The sequence below is a fragment of the Symphalangus syndactylus genome, chromosome 5 (assembly GCF_028878055.3).
Source record: "Symphalangus syndactylus isolate Jambi chromosome 5, NHGRI_mSymSyn1-v2.1_pri, whole genome shotgun sequence".
Taxonomy (NCBI): Eukaryota; Metazoa; Chordata; class Mammalia; order Primates; family Hylobatidae; genus Symphalangus; species Symphalangus syndactylus.
The window spans coordinates 67,800,704-67,818,219 of record NC_072427.2 but is presented as its reverse complement, the minus strand read 5'-3'; the positions used below and the strand labels follow the sequence as shown (position 1 = coordinate 67,818,219).

Below are 17,516 nucleotides of genomic sequence, written 5' to 3'. Positions count from 1 at the left end.
ATTTAGCAGAATGGCATAATAAAGCCCTTTCTAAAGAAAGTGAAGTTCCACCATTGTGGGAAAGACATGTGTCAGTCCTAGAGAAATGTAAGTGGTTCTGGAAATAGGCTAGGAAGTTTTTCTTACAACACTTAAAGTAAAGATGGGAAGTGAGCCTTATTTTTCCAACTTGGGATACTATTTATATTCATTTCACAAACATTTATTGAATATACTCTCTATGCTAGACAGTGTGCTCAATCACTATGCCTAGTGTGTATGTGTGTATATATATATACACACACATACACACTTTTTTTAAAATTTTTATTTCAGGAGCCCTTGTTTGCTGCCCGAGTGGTTTATGACCTTCTTTTTTATTTCATTGTTATCATTATTGTTCTGAACTTGATTTTTGGTGTTATCATCGATACTTTTGCTGATCTCAGAAGCGAAAAACAGAAAAAGGAAGAAATTCTAAAGACAACTTGTTTCATCTGTGGTAAGTGTTCTGCAGATGCTAAAATAATAGATGAATAAACTGCAGGAAAGAGGGGCTAGAGGGATTTTTATTTTTCATGCTTTTGGAAAAATCATTTCAAAATGAAGGTTGGATAAAATTCAGATTATGTAACTGAGCATTAGAGTGGAATTCTCTGCTTCTATAAATGGAGAGAGGAATTATACCCCAAAGCTATCCTGTCATTATTTCTGTGATTTACATGATTCTCTGACTATAGAAATGTGATGCAAAATGCCAAAAGGTTTCTGGCAAACAGGTTTTTAATCACAGTAACATATTTATTACGCAACAGAATCACATTTAATTTTGTTAGAATATGAATCCAAATATGATTTTCCAGCAGCTTGAACTTCTACTCACTGACATCACTGTGTTTTGGATTCTGAACTGAGCCTTCTCTCTGTTTGTTTGTTTGTTTGTTTGTTATTTTGAGATGGAGTCTCGCTCTGTCACCCAGGCTGGAGTGCAGTGGCACGATCTCAGCTCACTGCAACCTCTGCCTCCTGGGTTCAAGTGATTCTCCTGCCTCAGCCTCCCAAGTAGCTGGGACTGCAGGCGCGTACCACCACGCCCGGCTAATTTTTGTATTTTCAGTAGAGCCGGGGTTTTGCCATGTTGGCCAGGCTGGTCTCGAACTCCTGACCTCAGGTGATCCACCCGCCACGGCCTCCCAAAGTGCTGGGACTGCAGATGTAAGCCACTGCACCCAGCCCTTCTCTCAGTTTTTAATTTCTCTCTCTCTCTGTCTCTCTTACACACACACAAACACACACCACTCCCCTCCCCTTCTCCCATCATCATCTCTCCTAGTGCACACAGCCTTCTCCTTCCTTCTCATTGCCCTCATCATCCCCCTCAGCTCTGCCCTCTTCTCTGTACCCATCACCTCTTTCTGGCTTCAGTTGTCTTTGTAGCTGGTCTCTTGGCACCCTAGAATCTATCCTCCTCTTTGGGTGATCACCCACTCTAGGTTTCATTCACCCTCCTTGTTTCCACATTAGGCTGAAAAAAATCTTTTGGTGATAGTCACAAAACAAGCCTAAGGGTTCACTACAACATTACTGTATGTGACAAATTGGGTCCTCAATACATTTCATTCTCTCCTTACTTCAACTTTTGTTGAGTGTTTCATTCACTTCAATGGCTCTCCAAACCTTTTCTACCTTCCTCCAACAGTTGTAGGTGTACCAGGTAATAATGTGTAATAATATGCTATATTCAATGGAAACAAATAGAAAGTAGTCATTCCTTGTTTTAGGGTGTTCACGATCTATTTTGGGATACAAACACAATAAATAGCCTTGCTATCTCATGCATTGAAGGAAATGGTAGAGAAGTTTACAGGAAGCTGCAGGTACCCAGAGGAGGGATACCTCTCCAGCATGGGGTAGGGAGTGAGAAAGAAGAGTCAGGAAAGCCTTTAGAAGAGATAGTGACTGAGCTGGTGGTAAAAGACAAAAGGGAGAGGTTGTCAGATCAAAGTGAGTACAAGCAGAAAGGCCAGGATAAGCAAAGTCATGGAGGTGGAAGAACAGTACAAGGGTCTTCACTTACTCTAAAGTAGCTCAGTGTTGCTGATGTAAAGTTCAGAGCAGGGCATGCTAAGAGATGGGGTTGGCCAGACCACGCATGGCTTTTTATATTAGGCAGTTTGGACTTTATCATCCGGACTTACAGGGGAAGATGAACCATTAAAGAATTTTAAGTAGAACACTGCAGGGTCTATTTTTTTGCTTTAGAGCACTATGGCAGCTTTGGGAGGTCATTCATCAGGAAACAGTACCAGAAGCAGAGTCATCAGGTAGGAGGTCATTACCACAGTCCAAGTGAAAGGTAACGAAAGCAGGAGAGTTAGTGGTGGCAGTATTAAGGATAGAAGGCAGAGTCAAGAAATATTTAGGAGATCAAATCTTTAAATCTTGATGCTTAGAAAAGGATATGAAAAATAGCTTGGATGCCCAAGTGGGTGGAAATACTAACAAGTGATTTAGCTTGAGAATAGATGAAAAAAACAATTTAGGTAGGAATATGCTGAGTTTAACTTTGAGAATCCTGAAATTGAGATGTGTACTGACCCACCCCAGTGGGATACAGCACAGATCAATTCATGAGTCTGAGCCTCAGAGATTGAGTCTTCACTGGAGAGTGTAACTGGGGAATCCTCAGCCTATATGTGATAGTGAAATCTGGAGTGTGGAGGAGGGTGTCCAAGTGAGAAGAGAAGCAGAGAGACTACAAGTGGAAAGCCCTAGCTTTGAAGACTTAGCAGAGAAAGAGGAGCACACACCAACAACTCAGAGTACCAAGTCAGAATGGTGTGAGGAGAACCAGGAAGGGGTGGCCTGTGGAAGAGAGTGGAGAAAACAGCTTTGGAAAAATGAATTCGTTATCAACTCTGTCCAAGCAGAGAAGGCCAGTAACATGACCTGAAAAAGCCTTCTGATTTCTCATTTAGGAGGCTTTGGTGAATTTAGGTAGAGTGGACTGTGCAGTGCTGAGTAGAGATTTGCTAGAAGGAAACTGAGAGAGATCCGAGAGTCTTCTGTTTAATGTCTCAATTAGATGGGGACAGCAAAATTGAGATGTAATCAAGGAAGATGTCGTACAATTTGGGGGTTTGGGGAAGAGGCCGAGAGGACACTCCTTCAACCTTGGAAGATAAATATACCTCTTCCTACCTTTATAGAAAAATAACCCACACCCTGTATTTTTTTTCTATTTTTCTCTTCTTTATGTGACAGCTATCACCACCTCCATTTCTTCACAATAGATGTATGTGTGTCTCCTTTCTTCTCTTCTCAGCAGATCCTTGAGCCTTTCCGAGGATGATCCTCTCTTCCCTTAGGTCACCTCACCTGGAGCTCTGTCCCCTTTCAGCCTCATCATAAAATTTTTTTTAAATGATTATTTATTGAATACTTACTACATGTCTGGCCTTTTACTTAGGTATTTCTTTTCATTTTATTCTTAAAAAATGAATACTAGGTATGATGTATATTATCACTCCTTTACAAACATGGGAAGAGAGACTTGGCTCCCATCAATATCCAGTTAGTAAGCAGAAGAGCCAAGATTTGAATGGAGGACTACCTAACTCAAAAGTCCACTCAGCTATCCTATTCTAAAATGACAAAGTGACAGGTTCTCATTCAAGCATAACCAAGCCTGAGGACAGATCTTGGTGGAAGGGTATAGCGTTATGGGGCCAAGCTGTTATTTAGAAGGGTGAGTCCCATGCAGGAGAATGACGCTGCCCTCAGAAACCTCTCTGTGTATCTCATGGTCTTTCTTTTGCACTGCTTCTTCCTCTATGCCCATTTCTTCATGGTCATAAATCATCATGTTGGTACACTACCTCTGAAAGAGATGCTCTTTGGAAGAATGGACCAGAGACTGGAAGCCTCATTTTAAGACATGTTGTCCCCTATATTTTAACCAAAAACATGAACAGCAACATAAGCCCATTGCTTACCCATGATTCCTGCTCCTCTAAGCTTTCCCTTCATGGTCAGAATTCTCTTTGGCTTTTCACAGTTATTAAAAAGCCAGTCACCCTTTAAACATCGCAATAACTGTCATCAACAAATAGAAGTGTTCTTGAATCTCACTGTTAACTTCCTGCTGACCTTTTCTTCTCCCTCTGCTCGTTTTTTGTTGGTCACAGGGTCCTATTCCTTCTCCCAAAACCCCTTAATAGGAGGTTTTGATTTTGCCCTTGACTCCTTGTCTCCTCTTTGTCCTCCTCTTTGACATCACTTTTATGCAGATTATTGCCAAGTATGCATGCTCAGCTCCAACCTTTCCCCAGGCTTTCCCCTCTGTTTTCAGTCACTCACTGGACAGTTAGACAGGCATGTCTTCCTGGCAGCCAAACCGGCCATGTCTGAAGCCAGTCCATCATCCCTTTCCGTCTCCCTCCTCTAGGCTAGCTCTTTATCCTGACATCCATATAGCTATCAATAATATCCCACAGTGCCTTCAGTTATCTGAGGGAACCGCACCATCATGTTTAGCATCTCCTTTTTTCTCTTCCAGGTGCCCTAGCTACCATGCGCTAATGAATCCACCTTCACAATCTCACCCACATCCTTCCACACATTCCCACAGCCATATCTTAGTTTTTCAGGCTACCCCTGGCTCACAACCCCAAATGGCCTGCTCGGTGTTGCCAGACTAATTTTTCCACTTTGAATTAATCATTTCCTTACTCAAAAAGCCATCAATAACACTGCACAGTCTATAACTCTGTAACTCGAATTTTCCTGGCATCTAAGCTACCCCACAGTCTGGACCCTTCTTTTTTGCCTACCTTCTCCCCCTCGTTCTCCCATTTATAGCTCAAGTTCCAGGGCAACTACATTACTTACCTTTAACTTCCCAGACTCTCCATGTATTCTTAGTTGTGGGAGAAAAATTCATTTGGAATGCCCCAATTCCTACGCCGTTGAACTCCTGCCCTCTCTCTGAGGCCCAGCTTTCATGCCATTGTTCTAGAAGTCTTCTCCGATCTCACACATCTGCCCCTAAATTCCTCACATCACACTCAGCTATATGACACTGTACATATTTCTGTTGTCTCATCACCTCTGCTGGATGCCATGCATTCTCATATCAAAGAAAATTCATGAACTTTATAGTCAAGTAGTCATAGGTCTACACTGGTTCTGCATCTTAGCTATGTGATCTTGGCCAAGTTTCTAATCATCCTGAGCTGTTGTTCCCTCACCTGGAAAATGAGGAATATAATGCCACGGTTTGGTGTTGTGATGAGTATAAATGAGATCATGTATATCAAAATCTCTAGCACGAGGCTTAACTGAGGGTCCGCCCTCAACACGTGTTAATTTTTCTTCTTTAAGAGAACCAGATCCATATCTTATCCATTTTTTTTTTTGCTTTCATAATGTGCATTGGTAAACATCCATAAATATTTGCTTAATGAATGACTATCCAGTAAGTCAGCAGCCTCAGGCTGATATTGTCTCTATACTTGTCTGGCTTATAATCTACAAAAGGAAGATAAAATACTGAGATCATATATACTACAGACAACAGGTGTGCTGATTCCAGGTTGCTCCAGATTTTGTTATATGCAGGGTATCGTTTCTGTGGAGTGCTGTCCACAGGAATATAGGGTGACATCGCAGGATGCACAAAGAGATATAAGATCAATATTGTCTGTTTTCTAGAAGCTTCATGTTTATTAAAAAATCTGAGGGAACACTTAGGTAATTTAACTGAAGTGTCAATTTAAATAGTATTTTTATATTAGAACAAATAGAATATCGTAAAATAGAGCAAATTCAACGTGAATATTTAAAATAAAATAAAAACTTTTTTAAAAAATGGATAATTGGCTTCAGGTACTTTTTGCTGCTACTTTCTGTAACCTCAGTAACAGAAAGGTATACATTTTCTGCTCTCTTCCCTTAAAGGACCTTGAGCAGAAACACATAAGAAGCATTATGATAATGTATATCTAGATATACATTCATCCCCAGAAGCTCCAACCACACAAATGATATAATTCATCTTATATATGTTAGGAGAACTTAGTTACAAGAATGATTTAAATGGTTGGGATATTTAGGGGTTGTGCTAGTAGGCTATAAAATAGTGACTGGTTTAGAAATGGTTCCTGGTAAAGTTGGATGTGAAGTTGTGATCCAAAGAAGGACATAGTACCAAATAACAAAGGAGAGAATCTCCATAGTAGGAGAGAACTGGCTCCAGGTATGTGCCAGGGGACACCCAGAGTAGGACAAGAGGATGTAGATTCTGTGACAGGCAGTGGACCAGTTGGAACTTTCCCAGCCTTGAAGACAATGTCCAGATGTTTGAAAGTGAAGCATGACTCAGAAAACAATAGCTAGTGATCCAGAAGGTGGCCCTGGGAGGGTGGGGATTAGCAGATGATGGAGCTGAGCAGGGAGCAGAGACACAGATTAGCTCTTGCATCCATATTAATTATGAACATTAAGTTACTAGAGGCCGAAGATCCAGTAAGAAAGAGATGTTGAAAGGCCAGGTGTGACAAAACAACAGAATGGAGAAAGGATTTGATGATAGGTCAGAATTCCTATTCTAAGGATAGGGTATCTTGCTTTGGGGATATTATCATAAACTCAGTCATTCAAGTATCATAAACTCAAGTCATTCAAGTCAGAAAATTCAGAGTCATTATTGATTTCTCCTTCTTCCTAAATCTATACCTCTAATTGGACATCAAGCCCTTTCAAGTTTTCATTCCAAAATGCCTCTTTAGTCTCTCTTATTCATTTATTTAATTATTCTATCAAATTTAGTTGCATGCCTACTGTTCTCCAGACACTGCCAGGTGCTGGTAATGCAAAAATGAGTCAGACAGCAAAATGGTAGAGGCTAAGATGGAAACAGGCACATTTTCATAGTGAAATGTTGTGGGCCCAGAAGATCAAACAGCTGGTTGTGTTTGCGGGAGTCGGTGATGGAAGCGGGGAAGCTGAGTCTTGAAGAAGGAATACTTGGAAGGAAGAAAAGAGAGTAGATGAAGATGTCTTGGTGTATTTGGTGAATGATGAGAAAGTCAGCATGACTACAAGAACTGTGCTGAGTGGAATGTCAGTGCATGAGTCTAAGAATGACTTCAAGTTCCCTGGTGAACAAGGACTTCATTAACAGAGACGAAGAAGAGGGCTCAAGAAACAAATTTTTGACGAGTTAGGTTTGACATCCCCACAGGCTATCCAGGTGGATATATCCAGCAGGCAGCTGGAAAAAGGAATGAAAGTTGAGAAGAAAGGTCAGTACTGGAGATAAAGATTGAGAAAACATTAGCAAGATGATGGTAAAACCGTGAGAATGGATGATGAAGCTTAGAGAGCAAGAACTTATGAAGATGAAAGACAACCAGTTTCCCTCTTTTATATTTCCCTCTCCACTGCCCTGGTGCCTGGGTCTTGCATCCTCAGTCTCTTATCCCAATCTTCCCCTGAATCCTGCTGCAGGAACGACTTGAAGTGTAGCTCTAAATACACTAGGTTCTACTCAGAAGCTTTCAGAATAGGCCGGGCATGGTGGCTCATGCCTGTAATCTCAGCAACTTTGGGAGGCCGAGGCGAGCATATAACCTGAAGTCAGGAGTTTAAGACCAGCCTGGCCAACATGGTGAAACCCCATCTCTACTAAAAATACAAAAATTAATTGGGCATGGTGGCGCATTCCTGTAGCCCCAGCTACTTGGGAGGCTGAGGCAGGAGAATCGCTTAAACCTGGAAGGCAGAGGTTGCAGTGAGCTAAGATCGCACCACTGCACTCCAGCCTGAGTGACAGAGCAAGACTGTCAAAAAAAAAGAAGAAGAAGAGGAAGAGGAAGAAGAAGAAAAGAAGAAGAAGAAGAAGAAGAAGAAGAAGAAGAAGAAGAAGAAGAAGAAGAAGAAGAAGAAGAAGAAGAAGTAGAAGAAGAAGAAGAAGAAGAAGAAGAAAAGAAGAAGAAGAAGAAGCAGCTTTCAGAATAAAATACAGATGCCCTAGCTTTGAGTTTAAAGCTTGCCATTGTTTCTGCCAGATGTACCATTTCGTCTGCATCTCCAAATGTTCCCTTTCTGCCACACCAGAGTAATTGACATTCCCCACACAGGTCATGTACTTTCAGCTCTGGCTTTTCCATGCCATTTCTCCTGCCCAGATGGCAAAAGAACATGGGCTTTAGAGTCAGAAATATTTTTATTTAAATACTATTTGACTCTTCTGCTAAATAGGAATATTAACTTGAGCAGTTTATTGAATCATTCTGAATCTATTTCCTCACATGCTAAAAGGTCAGATTGGATTATTGTAATGATAATAGCATATTTGGACATCTTTATAGTTGTCAGCATCAATAGATGCTCAATAAAAATTAAGTACCTTTTATTACCATTCACCTCTTCTCCACTTACCATAATCATGTACTGAGGCTGGATTTTTCAAGTTTTACACCTCTTGGAAACCTTTTAAAATTACCCTCATCAGAATTCATTTTGACCTTCTTTATGCTCCCTTGGCAGTTTATACCTCTTCAGAATATAACACAATGTGCCTGTTTCCTCTACCGTATTACAGATTGATAGTAAGAACCTAAGTTTTATAACCCCATTACCTTGCAACTGGTAGATGTTTGAATTGAATTCTGGGAAAATCTACTTTAACATTTTCTCTCTTTTGTTTGTTTTGTTTAGTTTGTTTTTCTCTCTTTTGTTTTTTAGTGTTTTTTTGTTGTTGTTAATAGCTCTATTGAGATATAATTCACACATCATATAATTCACCCATTCAATATGTACAATTCAGTGGTTTCTAGTATATTCAGAGTTGTGCATCCATCACCATAATTGATTTTAGAACATTTTCATTGTCCCAGAAAGAAACCCCATACCCTTTAGCCATCATCCGATCCCTAACCTTCCATCTCCGCCTCAGCTCTACCTTTTGCCTCTGTGGATTTGCCTATATTGGACATTTTATATAAATGGGATAATAATATGTGGGCTTTTGCAACTAGCTTCTTTCACTTAGTAGGATGTTTTAAAGGTTCATGTTATAGCAGGTTTCGGTACTTCGTTCCTTTTTATTATAAAAAATTATCCTGTCATATGGATATACCATATTTTATCCTTTCATCAATTAATTGACATTGGGGTTGTTTCCACTTTTAGCTATTATGAATAATGCTGCTATGAACATTCATGTACCAGTTTTTATGTGAACATACATTTTCAGTTCTCTTGAATATATACCCAGGAGTGGATTATGCTTAGTTATATGGTAACTCTCTGTTTAACCATTTGAGGAATTGCCAAAATGTTTTCCAAAGTAGCTGCTGCACTATTTTACATTTCTGTTAGCAGTGTATGAGGATTCTAATTTCTCCACATCTTCACCAATACTTATTATTATCTGGTTTTGGTTATAGCCATTCTAGTGGAACAATATTTTAGTAGTGAAATATTTATTCAATCAATCAGTATTTAATTGAGTGCCAACTATGTGCCAAACATCATTCTGAGCTATTGGGACCATTGGTGAAGAAAAGAAACAAATATATCTGCCCAGGTGGCTCTTATACTCTAGTGGGAGGACAAACACAATACATAATAAACATAATACATTTTTATCCAAGTTGCTGGATGAAATAACATTTCTTTCTCCTTTGCTGATTATCAGACAGGCTTTTTCTTACACAATCATTTTACCTCTTTATCTTAGAGATATAATCTAATTTAATTTAATAGCTTTGATATGGCTATATTCAGTCTATAAGGAAGTGGTAAGCACTATAAGAGAGGAAAAGGGAAAATGTGATCAAGAAGGTCAGCAGAAGGGTTGTATTTTTAAACAGGGTGATCAGGTTAAACCACATTGAGATGGTGAGATTTCAGCAAAAACTTGAAGGTGAATGAGTTACTTAAAGAGATGTCAGTGAGAAGAGTTTTTTAACCAGAGGAAACAACCATTCCAAAGTTCCTGAAGTCCAAAGGCCCTGTGTTCCAAAAAAAAAAAGCAAAGAGGCCAGTGTGGTTGCATGGGAGGTAGCAAGGGAGAGAATAATAAGAGGTAAGGTTAGTGTGGCTGTGAGGCCAAGTCGCACAGGATTTAGCAAATACATATTGCGTGGGACTCATACTAAAGAATTATTTATTGTTTATCTGAAATTCAAACATAACTGACCATGCTGTAGCATATCTAGCAACTCTACTTGTAGGTCCGTGTAAGGACTTTGACCTTTATTTTGAGGAGGTTCAGAGCCATCGTTGGGTTTACAACAGAAGAGAGACACCATTTCTCTTAGGTTTTTAAAGGATCGCTCTGGCTGCTTTCTTGAGAATGGGCTGTGGAGAGTAAAGATGGAAACAAGGAGGCCTGGGAGTCTATTGCAGTAACCCACATGAGGGATGACAATGGCCCAGACCAGAGTGTAGCAGCAGAGCGGGTGAGAAGTGGTCAGATTCTGGATATATTTTGAAGGTAGAGCCAAAAGCATTTCAACAAGGATTGGATGTGGTGTGTGAGAGGCAGAGAGGATTCAAGAATGACGTCTAGGCTTTTGGCTTGACCAACTAGAACAGAGCTGCCATCGAATAAAAGGGGAGGACTGTGGGTGAAGCCGGTTTAGGGAAGAGAATTGTAGTTTATTTGGGCATGCTGAGCTGATGATAGGTCAAATAAGATGAGGCCTAGCCATCAGCCAGCAGAATTTTATGGTATTTTCCATACAAATATCCAATAATGTAAGTAAAAAGTCACCCCTTCATTGGGGACAGATATTTTACTTATTGTGCTTTATATCTTATTATTTAAAAAGGGTCTTTAGGCTGGGCAACATTGTGAAGCCCCATCTCTACAAAAAGATACAAAAATTAGCCGGGCATGGTGGTGCATGCCTGTAGTCCCAGCTACTTAGGAGGCTGAGGCGGGAGGATCAATTGAACCTGGGAGGTTGAGGCTGCAGTGAGCCACTGCACTCCAGCCTGGGAAACAGAGTGAGACTCTGACTCAAAAAAATAAATAAATAAAAGTGTCTTCTACATCCCTGAGTGAACTTACAAAAAATGCTTAGAGAAAGAATAGCCAGGGTTGGATTTTAGTTTCCTGGTTTCTTCTTCAATATCTGAGCTGTAAAAACCTAACTGAATCCCAACATCCCACTTCACTTGGCACTCGAATTCATGTTTCCATAGATGTTTTTCTTCATCTCTACTCATTTCTTTTCATCTATTCTCTAACTTTGAGAGAAAATAATTTTATTATCTAGATGCTTTCTTTACTGTACTTCCAAAGGCTTGAAAATGTGCCCTGGAAATGGAACAGATCACCCCCTGCCCAAAATGCCTGGAACATGGTACCCTAGAGGGCTGGCGTAGTGTGAGCCCTTGCTGTCCTCTACGTGTGGACGGCCATCTCCTTTGTGTTCCTTTCACTGATTCCAAGTGGTTTTGAACAGATGACTCTCTCGATTCTTTCCCTCTTTTAATCCAGGTTTCTGGGTAAAATGACATGTTTTTTTTTTTTTCCCCTGTCCTGATTAGCAAGCATACCTTTTCTTGCATGATCATTTTTACCTCTTTTTCTCAGACTTGTGGTACAATTTAATTTGAAAATTTTAATATGGCTATATTTAAAATTATCTGCAACTTTTTCATCTATTATAAGACTGTGCATTTCCAAGGATCCATGGGGAAAAATAAATGTTAGTTGGGAAAAAATCTATAAACGATGGCCTCTTTTCTGGAGGTCTTGTGTACTGTGTTGTTTTTAATCATAACATTTTAAATTGGCACACTCTTACTGAAAGCATTTTTTTCACAATAATTATTATGTTTTGTTTTCATGCTAAGAAGCAAGTACTGATTAAATGACGAATTACATATATTGTGTTGCCTGTGTTTTGCAGGGCTTGAGAGAGACAAGTTTGATAATAAAACGGTTTCATTTGAGGAGCACATTAAGTCAGAACACAATATGTGGCATTATTTGTACTTCATAGTCCTGGTGAAAGTTAAAGATCCAACAGAATACACTGGACCTGAAAGTTACGTGGCTCAAATGATTGTGGTGAGTGACCAGAAGATTTTAATTTGTGACTATATTGCATCTTGTAGGCTTTCATCCTCTCTACCCTACCATCCTCCCAAAATATGAAGGTGGTAGCAATCATTTTTTGTTAACATTTAAATAGGCCTGTCAATCACTGAAGAACATCTACACTGACTAAGTCATTGGTTCCCAGTAGACTCCTTGGTTATACAAACCAAATTTGAGCCTCCAGTGCACAGATGATATTTCCTGGATTCTCTGTGCAATGATTAGCACCATCTCAGTGATGTTCATCACCTTCTAACATCATACCTTTTATCATTGCTGATGTCCCACTTCCTGAAATCTGGAACTTTCCCGTTGTTAAATATGAACAGAAGATTCATACCTTAAGGAATCCCTTGAATTTCAAAAATCAAGAGTTTAAGAAATTGAATTGTGTTTGGGGATAGTATGATGTTCAGTCCTAATGGGAGAGCACTGATCTTTCCATCAACACATACTTCGGATTGATTTACCAGTGTTGCTGATGAATTTGCACTGATCCTGCCACATCCAGTTGCTTATAACTCCTCAGTAAGTTCAGGACAGAGGGTGTGGTTGTCCATGATTTGAAGTTTCTTCTATCTCATAGAAAATTAAAACAAATTGGCCTGAAAGGGAAATTAAAGTTACAACTTCGGTGTATACAGATACACATTTAGTGAGTATCGTTGCATCTGATATAAATTTTTGCATTCTTATAATTAAATGTAGCTATAGATTGGATATTTTTCTGCCCCCCAAATCTAACAAAATTGTGTTCACCATTTGAGAAAGAGGCCTTAGTTGACTCATGATCCTCCTTGCTACTTGGTCCTAAGGAAGACACTTAATAAGCACCAATGTTTGCACCAATGCTGAAGTGTCAGCAAACTTATCATCTACTTAGGAAGAGACTGTACTTAGGGAGCAATCAAAGAACATTTTTGGAGGATAACATATTAATAATTATAAGTTCATATAGTCATAGTTTGCCTTACCTGCCAATATTTATGTGTCACAAGAGAGCTACATGTAAATTGGATTTTTATATTTCAGCATTTTCATGCTTTGTTATTAATGACTTGTATTCTACTCTAAGTTGTTTTCTCTGCATTCTTCATTTGACAATGGACAGAACCCAACATTGTTTGTCTTCTCCACTTTTGCCTTTCTGCCTCCTCCTCCTTTTAAATCAGAGGAAAAAGGTAATCATTTTAAGGATATATATTCATGGTCATCATTTATACTTTCTTGATCTCATTTGTGAAAAACATTTTGTTTCTGCTTGCTGAGAGTAAAAACATGTAAAACATTATATTTAAAATGGGACCTCACATCGCTGTCTTTTATCAAAGTTTGAGTAAGTTTCATCAATATACATTTATTAGACTCCTGTTATATGCCTTCGATGAATAGATGTTTGGGTATACTATACACTAAAGAGTATGATATATTTCCCCTCTGCCAAGGAACATAGAGCTTAGTAAGAGGAAGGGGGGAATAACAAACCCAAAGTAGAATATGCCAGGTTCTGCAAGAGAAGTCCAAATGAAAACCTGTGAAGGCTTCAAGATGGAGAGTGGCATGGTGAAAGGAATTGATGGGGGTGGGGTGGCAATATGCCCGAGAGAGGAGGATTTCTGTAGATGGGGAGTGTCTGTCTATAAGAGAGAGTAGCCTGAATAAAAGCATAAACATGAGACACCTGGACACTCAGGGGATCGTTAGTTGCCCAGTTTCACTGGCACATGGTCCACTAATAGGGAAACTCTGAGAGATCTGACAGGAAATGTAGATTGGAACTTTGAATAAAAAAGGTAGGCATTTAGATGTTATTTCATCAACAAAGGGAAACCTCTAAAGGTTATAACTAAGGGAATAATGTGACCTAGGCAAAAAGGCAGGCAGCAGTGTGCAGACTCGTTTGGAGACGAGAAAGAGGAAGTTAAAGGTGGAATTTGGCAGCAGATGAGATTAGGGGTGAGGATATATGAGGGGCAGGGGAAGTCGAAGAGAGCAAGATGAGCCTGAGATGCCAGCCAGTGTGTGCCTGGTCATTGGGAGAAAGGCGGTGGGTCATTTCAGAAGGTATCTTTGTTAGGGAGAGAAGCTGGTCAGAGAAGAATTCTTGTTGATTTTGAGGTGAGACTGGAGGCCAGGAGTCATGGGTAGGAGGAGCAGTGTTGGGACAACAGCTTGAGCCTTGGAGCCAGGAGTATCAAACCATTGCTCTGTCACTTATCTGCTGGGTGGTCTTGGATTTCATGGATGAGTCTTGAAACCTGCCTGAGCCTCTGCCTCCTCATCTAAATGGAGTAACTGCTGCATTGCCCACAGGAGGGTTGTGCACTCAGTGAGATGATGTGTAGAAAGTGCCTCATAGAGTGCAGAGACTCTCTCTGTAAATGACAGTTCTCACTGTGACAGTTCACATGGAATGACCGTGGAAGCCGTCAGATTAGAGAATGGTGGGGAAAGGGAAAGAGTGTAAAGACAGAAGAGAAAACTTGAGACAGAACCCAGGGGATCCCCCATTCAGGAAAAAGAAGAAAGACAGGTAAAGAAGCAAGAAAGGAGACAATAAAGAAGGCATAAGGAGAGCCAGGAACAGGAGTATATCCAAAGCCAAGAGTTGAGGATTTCAGTGTCAGAGTCCAACAGCATCAATTGCTGCAAAGAGGCCAGAAAGAAGAAACAGGTCAAAGCCTTTGGATTTTATGACCTAGAAATCACCAGGTGACTTTTTTACCTTAAGAGAAGACTGCTGTGAAAATGTTGACCCATCTCTGGCCTTAACATTAAAAGCAGCATTTTACCAGGCACTTGTACTTGAATTTTTACGTATCCAAGTACTTATCCATGTTTCTGCCCAGCCTCTTCTTGCAGAGCTTTCTCCAGACCCATGACAAGAGGGATAAGAGCTCACAAGCTTATTCCAACATGAAATGTTTCATTTTCATCCAAGCAGTGCACATCCAAGAGAACAAGCTCCATTCCTGAATTTTAATGGCCAGGAGAAGGAAGAGTGATATTAACCTAGGTCTGATGGAAATGAAAAGTTGTTTGCGTGGAAGGTTACTTATGGAAATAGCCTTTTTGGAAAACATCTAAAAATCTGTAGCTGAAAAACCCATTTCAGAAAATCTGTTACTCCAATCTCTGTGGAGATGATGGCCTTCTGACTATCCTGCTAGAGAGAGAGAAGATTTTGTAGCATGTGGAAAGTTGAAGCACATCTACAGTTCAGTTCAAAGACTGTTCTTTCTCTTTTCTTTCTCTACTGCTGAGGTAGCTACTCTTCAAACTTTGGTAGGAAACCTTCCAGACATTTTCTGCCACTCTTATTTTTGTTCTTTAAAAATAGGTTCACTTAACAAGTTGATTTAGGTACTTATCAATAGGGCTTTGGAAGAAGTTTCAAATTCTTTATAATTGATGTTGCTTTTACTTTCATGGATTTATGCAAAGGAAAATGTGAAAAGTCCTTCCTCATATTAGTTCACAAAACAACTCATCTGAATCCTGCTACACTGTTTATGTAAATCTGATTTGTACCTTGGGACCCTTAGAAAATGCCTCCTACCTTTCAGAGAAATGGGAAAAACAAGAATAGAGGCCGGGCGCGGTGGCTCACGCCTGTAATCCCAGCACTTTGGGAGACCGAGGTGGGTGGATCACGAGATCAGGAGATCAAGACCATCCTGGCTAATGCAGTGAAACCCCATCTCTAATAAAAATACCAAAAAAAAAAAGAAAAAAAAATCAGCCAGGCGTGGTGGCGGGCACATGTAGTCCCAGCTACTCGGGAGGCTGAGGCAGGAGAATGGCGTGAACCCGGGAGGTGGAGCTTGTAGTGAGCTGAGATCGCGCCACTGCACTCCAGCCTGGGTGACAGAGCAAGACTCCATCTCAAAAAAACAAAAAAACAAAAAAAAAAACATAGAATAAATTCTGGGAGTGTTCCTCCCTCTGTATATTTTTTCACCTCCAATGCTTCAACTTTGTTACCATGTCAGTAAGGAATATTTATACTAATATCCATTAAAGCACTGTGTTAGTCTGTTTTTCATTGCTGTAAAGGAATACCTAAGGCTGGGCAATTTACAAAGAAAAGAGGTTTATTTGGCTCACAGTTCTGCAGCCTGTACAAACATGGAACTGGCATCTGCTCAGCTTCTGGTGAGGCCTCAGGAAGCTTTCACTCATGGCAGAAGGTGAAGTGGGAGTAGGTGTGTCACATGCAAGTGAGAGAATGAGAGAGGGGAGGGAAGTCTTTAACAACTAAGTCTAGAGTGAACTAGTAGAGTGAGAAATCACTCATTACTGTAGGGAGGGTACCAAACCATTCATAAAAGATCTGCCCCCATGACCCAAAAGCCTCCCACTAAGTCCCACCTCCAACACCAGGGATCAAATTTCAACACGAGGTTTGGAGGAGACAAACCATATCCAAGCCATAGCACCTCAGTTTCTTCATTTGTAAAATTCAGATAATAGAGAATATTATATCGATTTATGACATTTTAATATGAAATTTGGAGGGGACAGATATCCATACTATATCAAACATACATTGCAAATAAAGTAATACATTGCTTCTAAGGGTTAGAATCACAGGAAACACATTTGTGTCTTTGTATCCATCCAATAATAGGATCAAGGGTCTGAAATATTAATCAAAACTTAAAACTTTCTTACCTCTGCCTTCAGATTCTTTTTTTTGTATGTGTGTGACAAATTATTGCTCTTTTGCTCAGACTGGAGTGCAGTGGCACAATCTTGGCTCACTGCAACCTCTGCCTCCCAGGTTCGAGAGATCCTCCTGCCTTAGCCTCCCAAGTAACTGGGACTACAGTCATGCACCACCACACCTTGCTAATTTTTGTATTTTTAGTGGAGACGGGATTTCACCACATTGGCCAGGCTGATCTCAAACTCCTGACCTCAAGTGATCCAACTGCTTCGACCTCCCAAAGTGCTGGGATTACAGGCGTGAGCCACAGCACCCAGCCTTGCCTTCAGATTCTAAACCAAGCTATTTAAAATAGCCACTGTTTGATTATTTGAATTAACATGGAGCATCTTCTGGGATATTGTTCAGGGAAATGTGAGTAGATCAAGGTATTTTGGGGATGTATTTTCTTGTCAAGTAAACCCTCATGTTTGATAAAATAAATGATATTTTGAGCTAGTGTTTACTGGGAACAGAAAGTAAGAAGGGAAAAGGAGGGACCATACAGGAAAGTAAAAATAATAAAAGAAAATGTAGAAAACTAGAGGAAAAGGTATGAAAGGATAAATCCTCCATCCCGTACTGATAATGGCCTTTGAGCATCACTAAGCCCCTTTGCTTCTCCCATTAAGCAAAGGATGATGACTGAGGAGGAACGAACAAAAACAGACATCATTAGAAAAAATACCCAAAACTTTTAGATGTTTC

At 40.0% G+C, this 17,516-nt stretch overlaps 1 protein-coding gene across 3 annotated transcripts in view; it reads left to right on the top strand.

The window, feature by feature from the left end:
- Positions 1-17,516, top strand: part of ITPR2 (inositol 1,4,5-trisphosphate receptor type 2) — a 506,561-nt gene that overhangs the window by 442,310 nt on the left and 46,735 nt on the right. For all 3 annotated transcript variants that reach the window (XM_055280315.2, XM_055280317.2, XM_055280318.2), the window contains 2 exons: positions 316-481; positions 11,910-12,070. In XM_055280315.2, the coding sequence (XP_055136290.2) occupies positions 316-481; positions 11,910-12,070 (327 nt within the window). The remainder of the gene's footprint in view (positions 1-315; positions 482-11,909; positions 12,071-17,516) is intronic.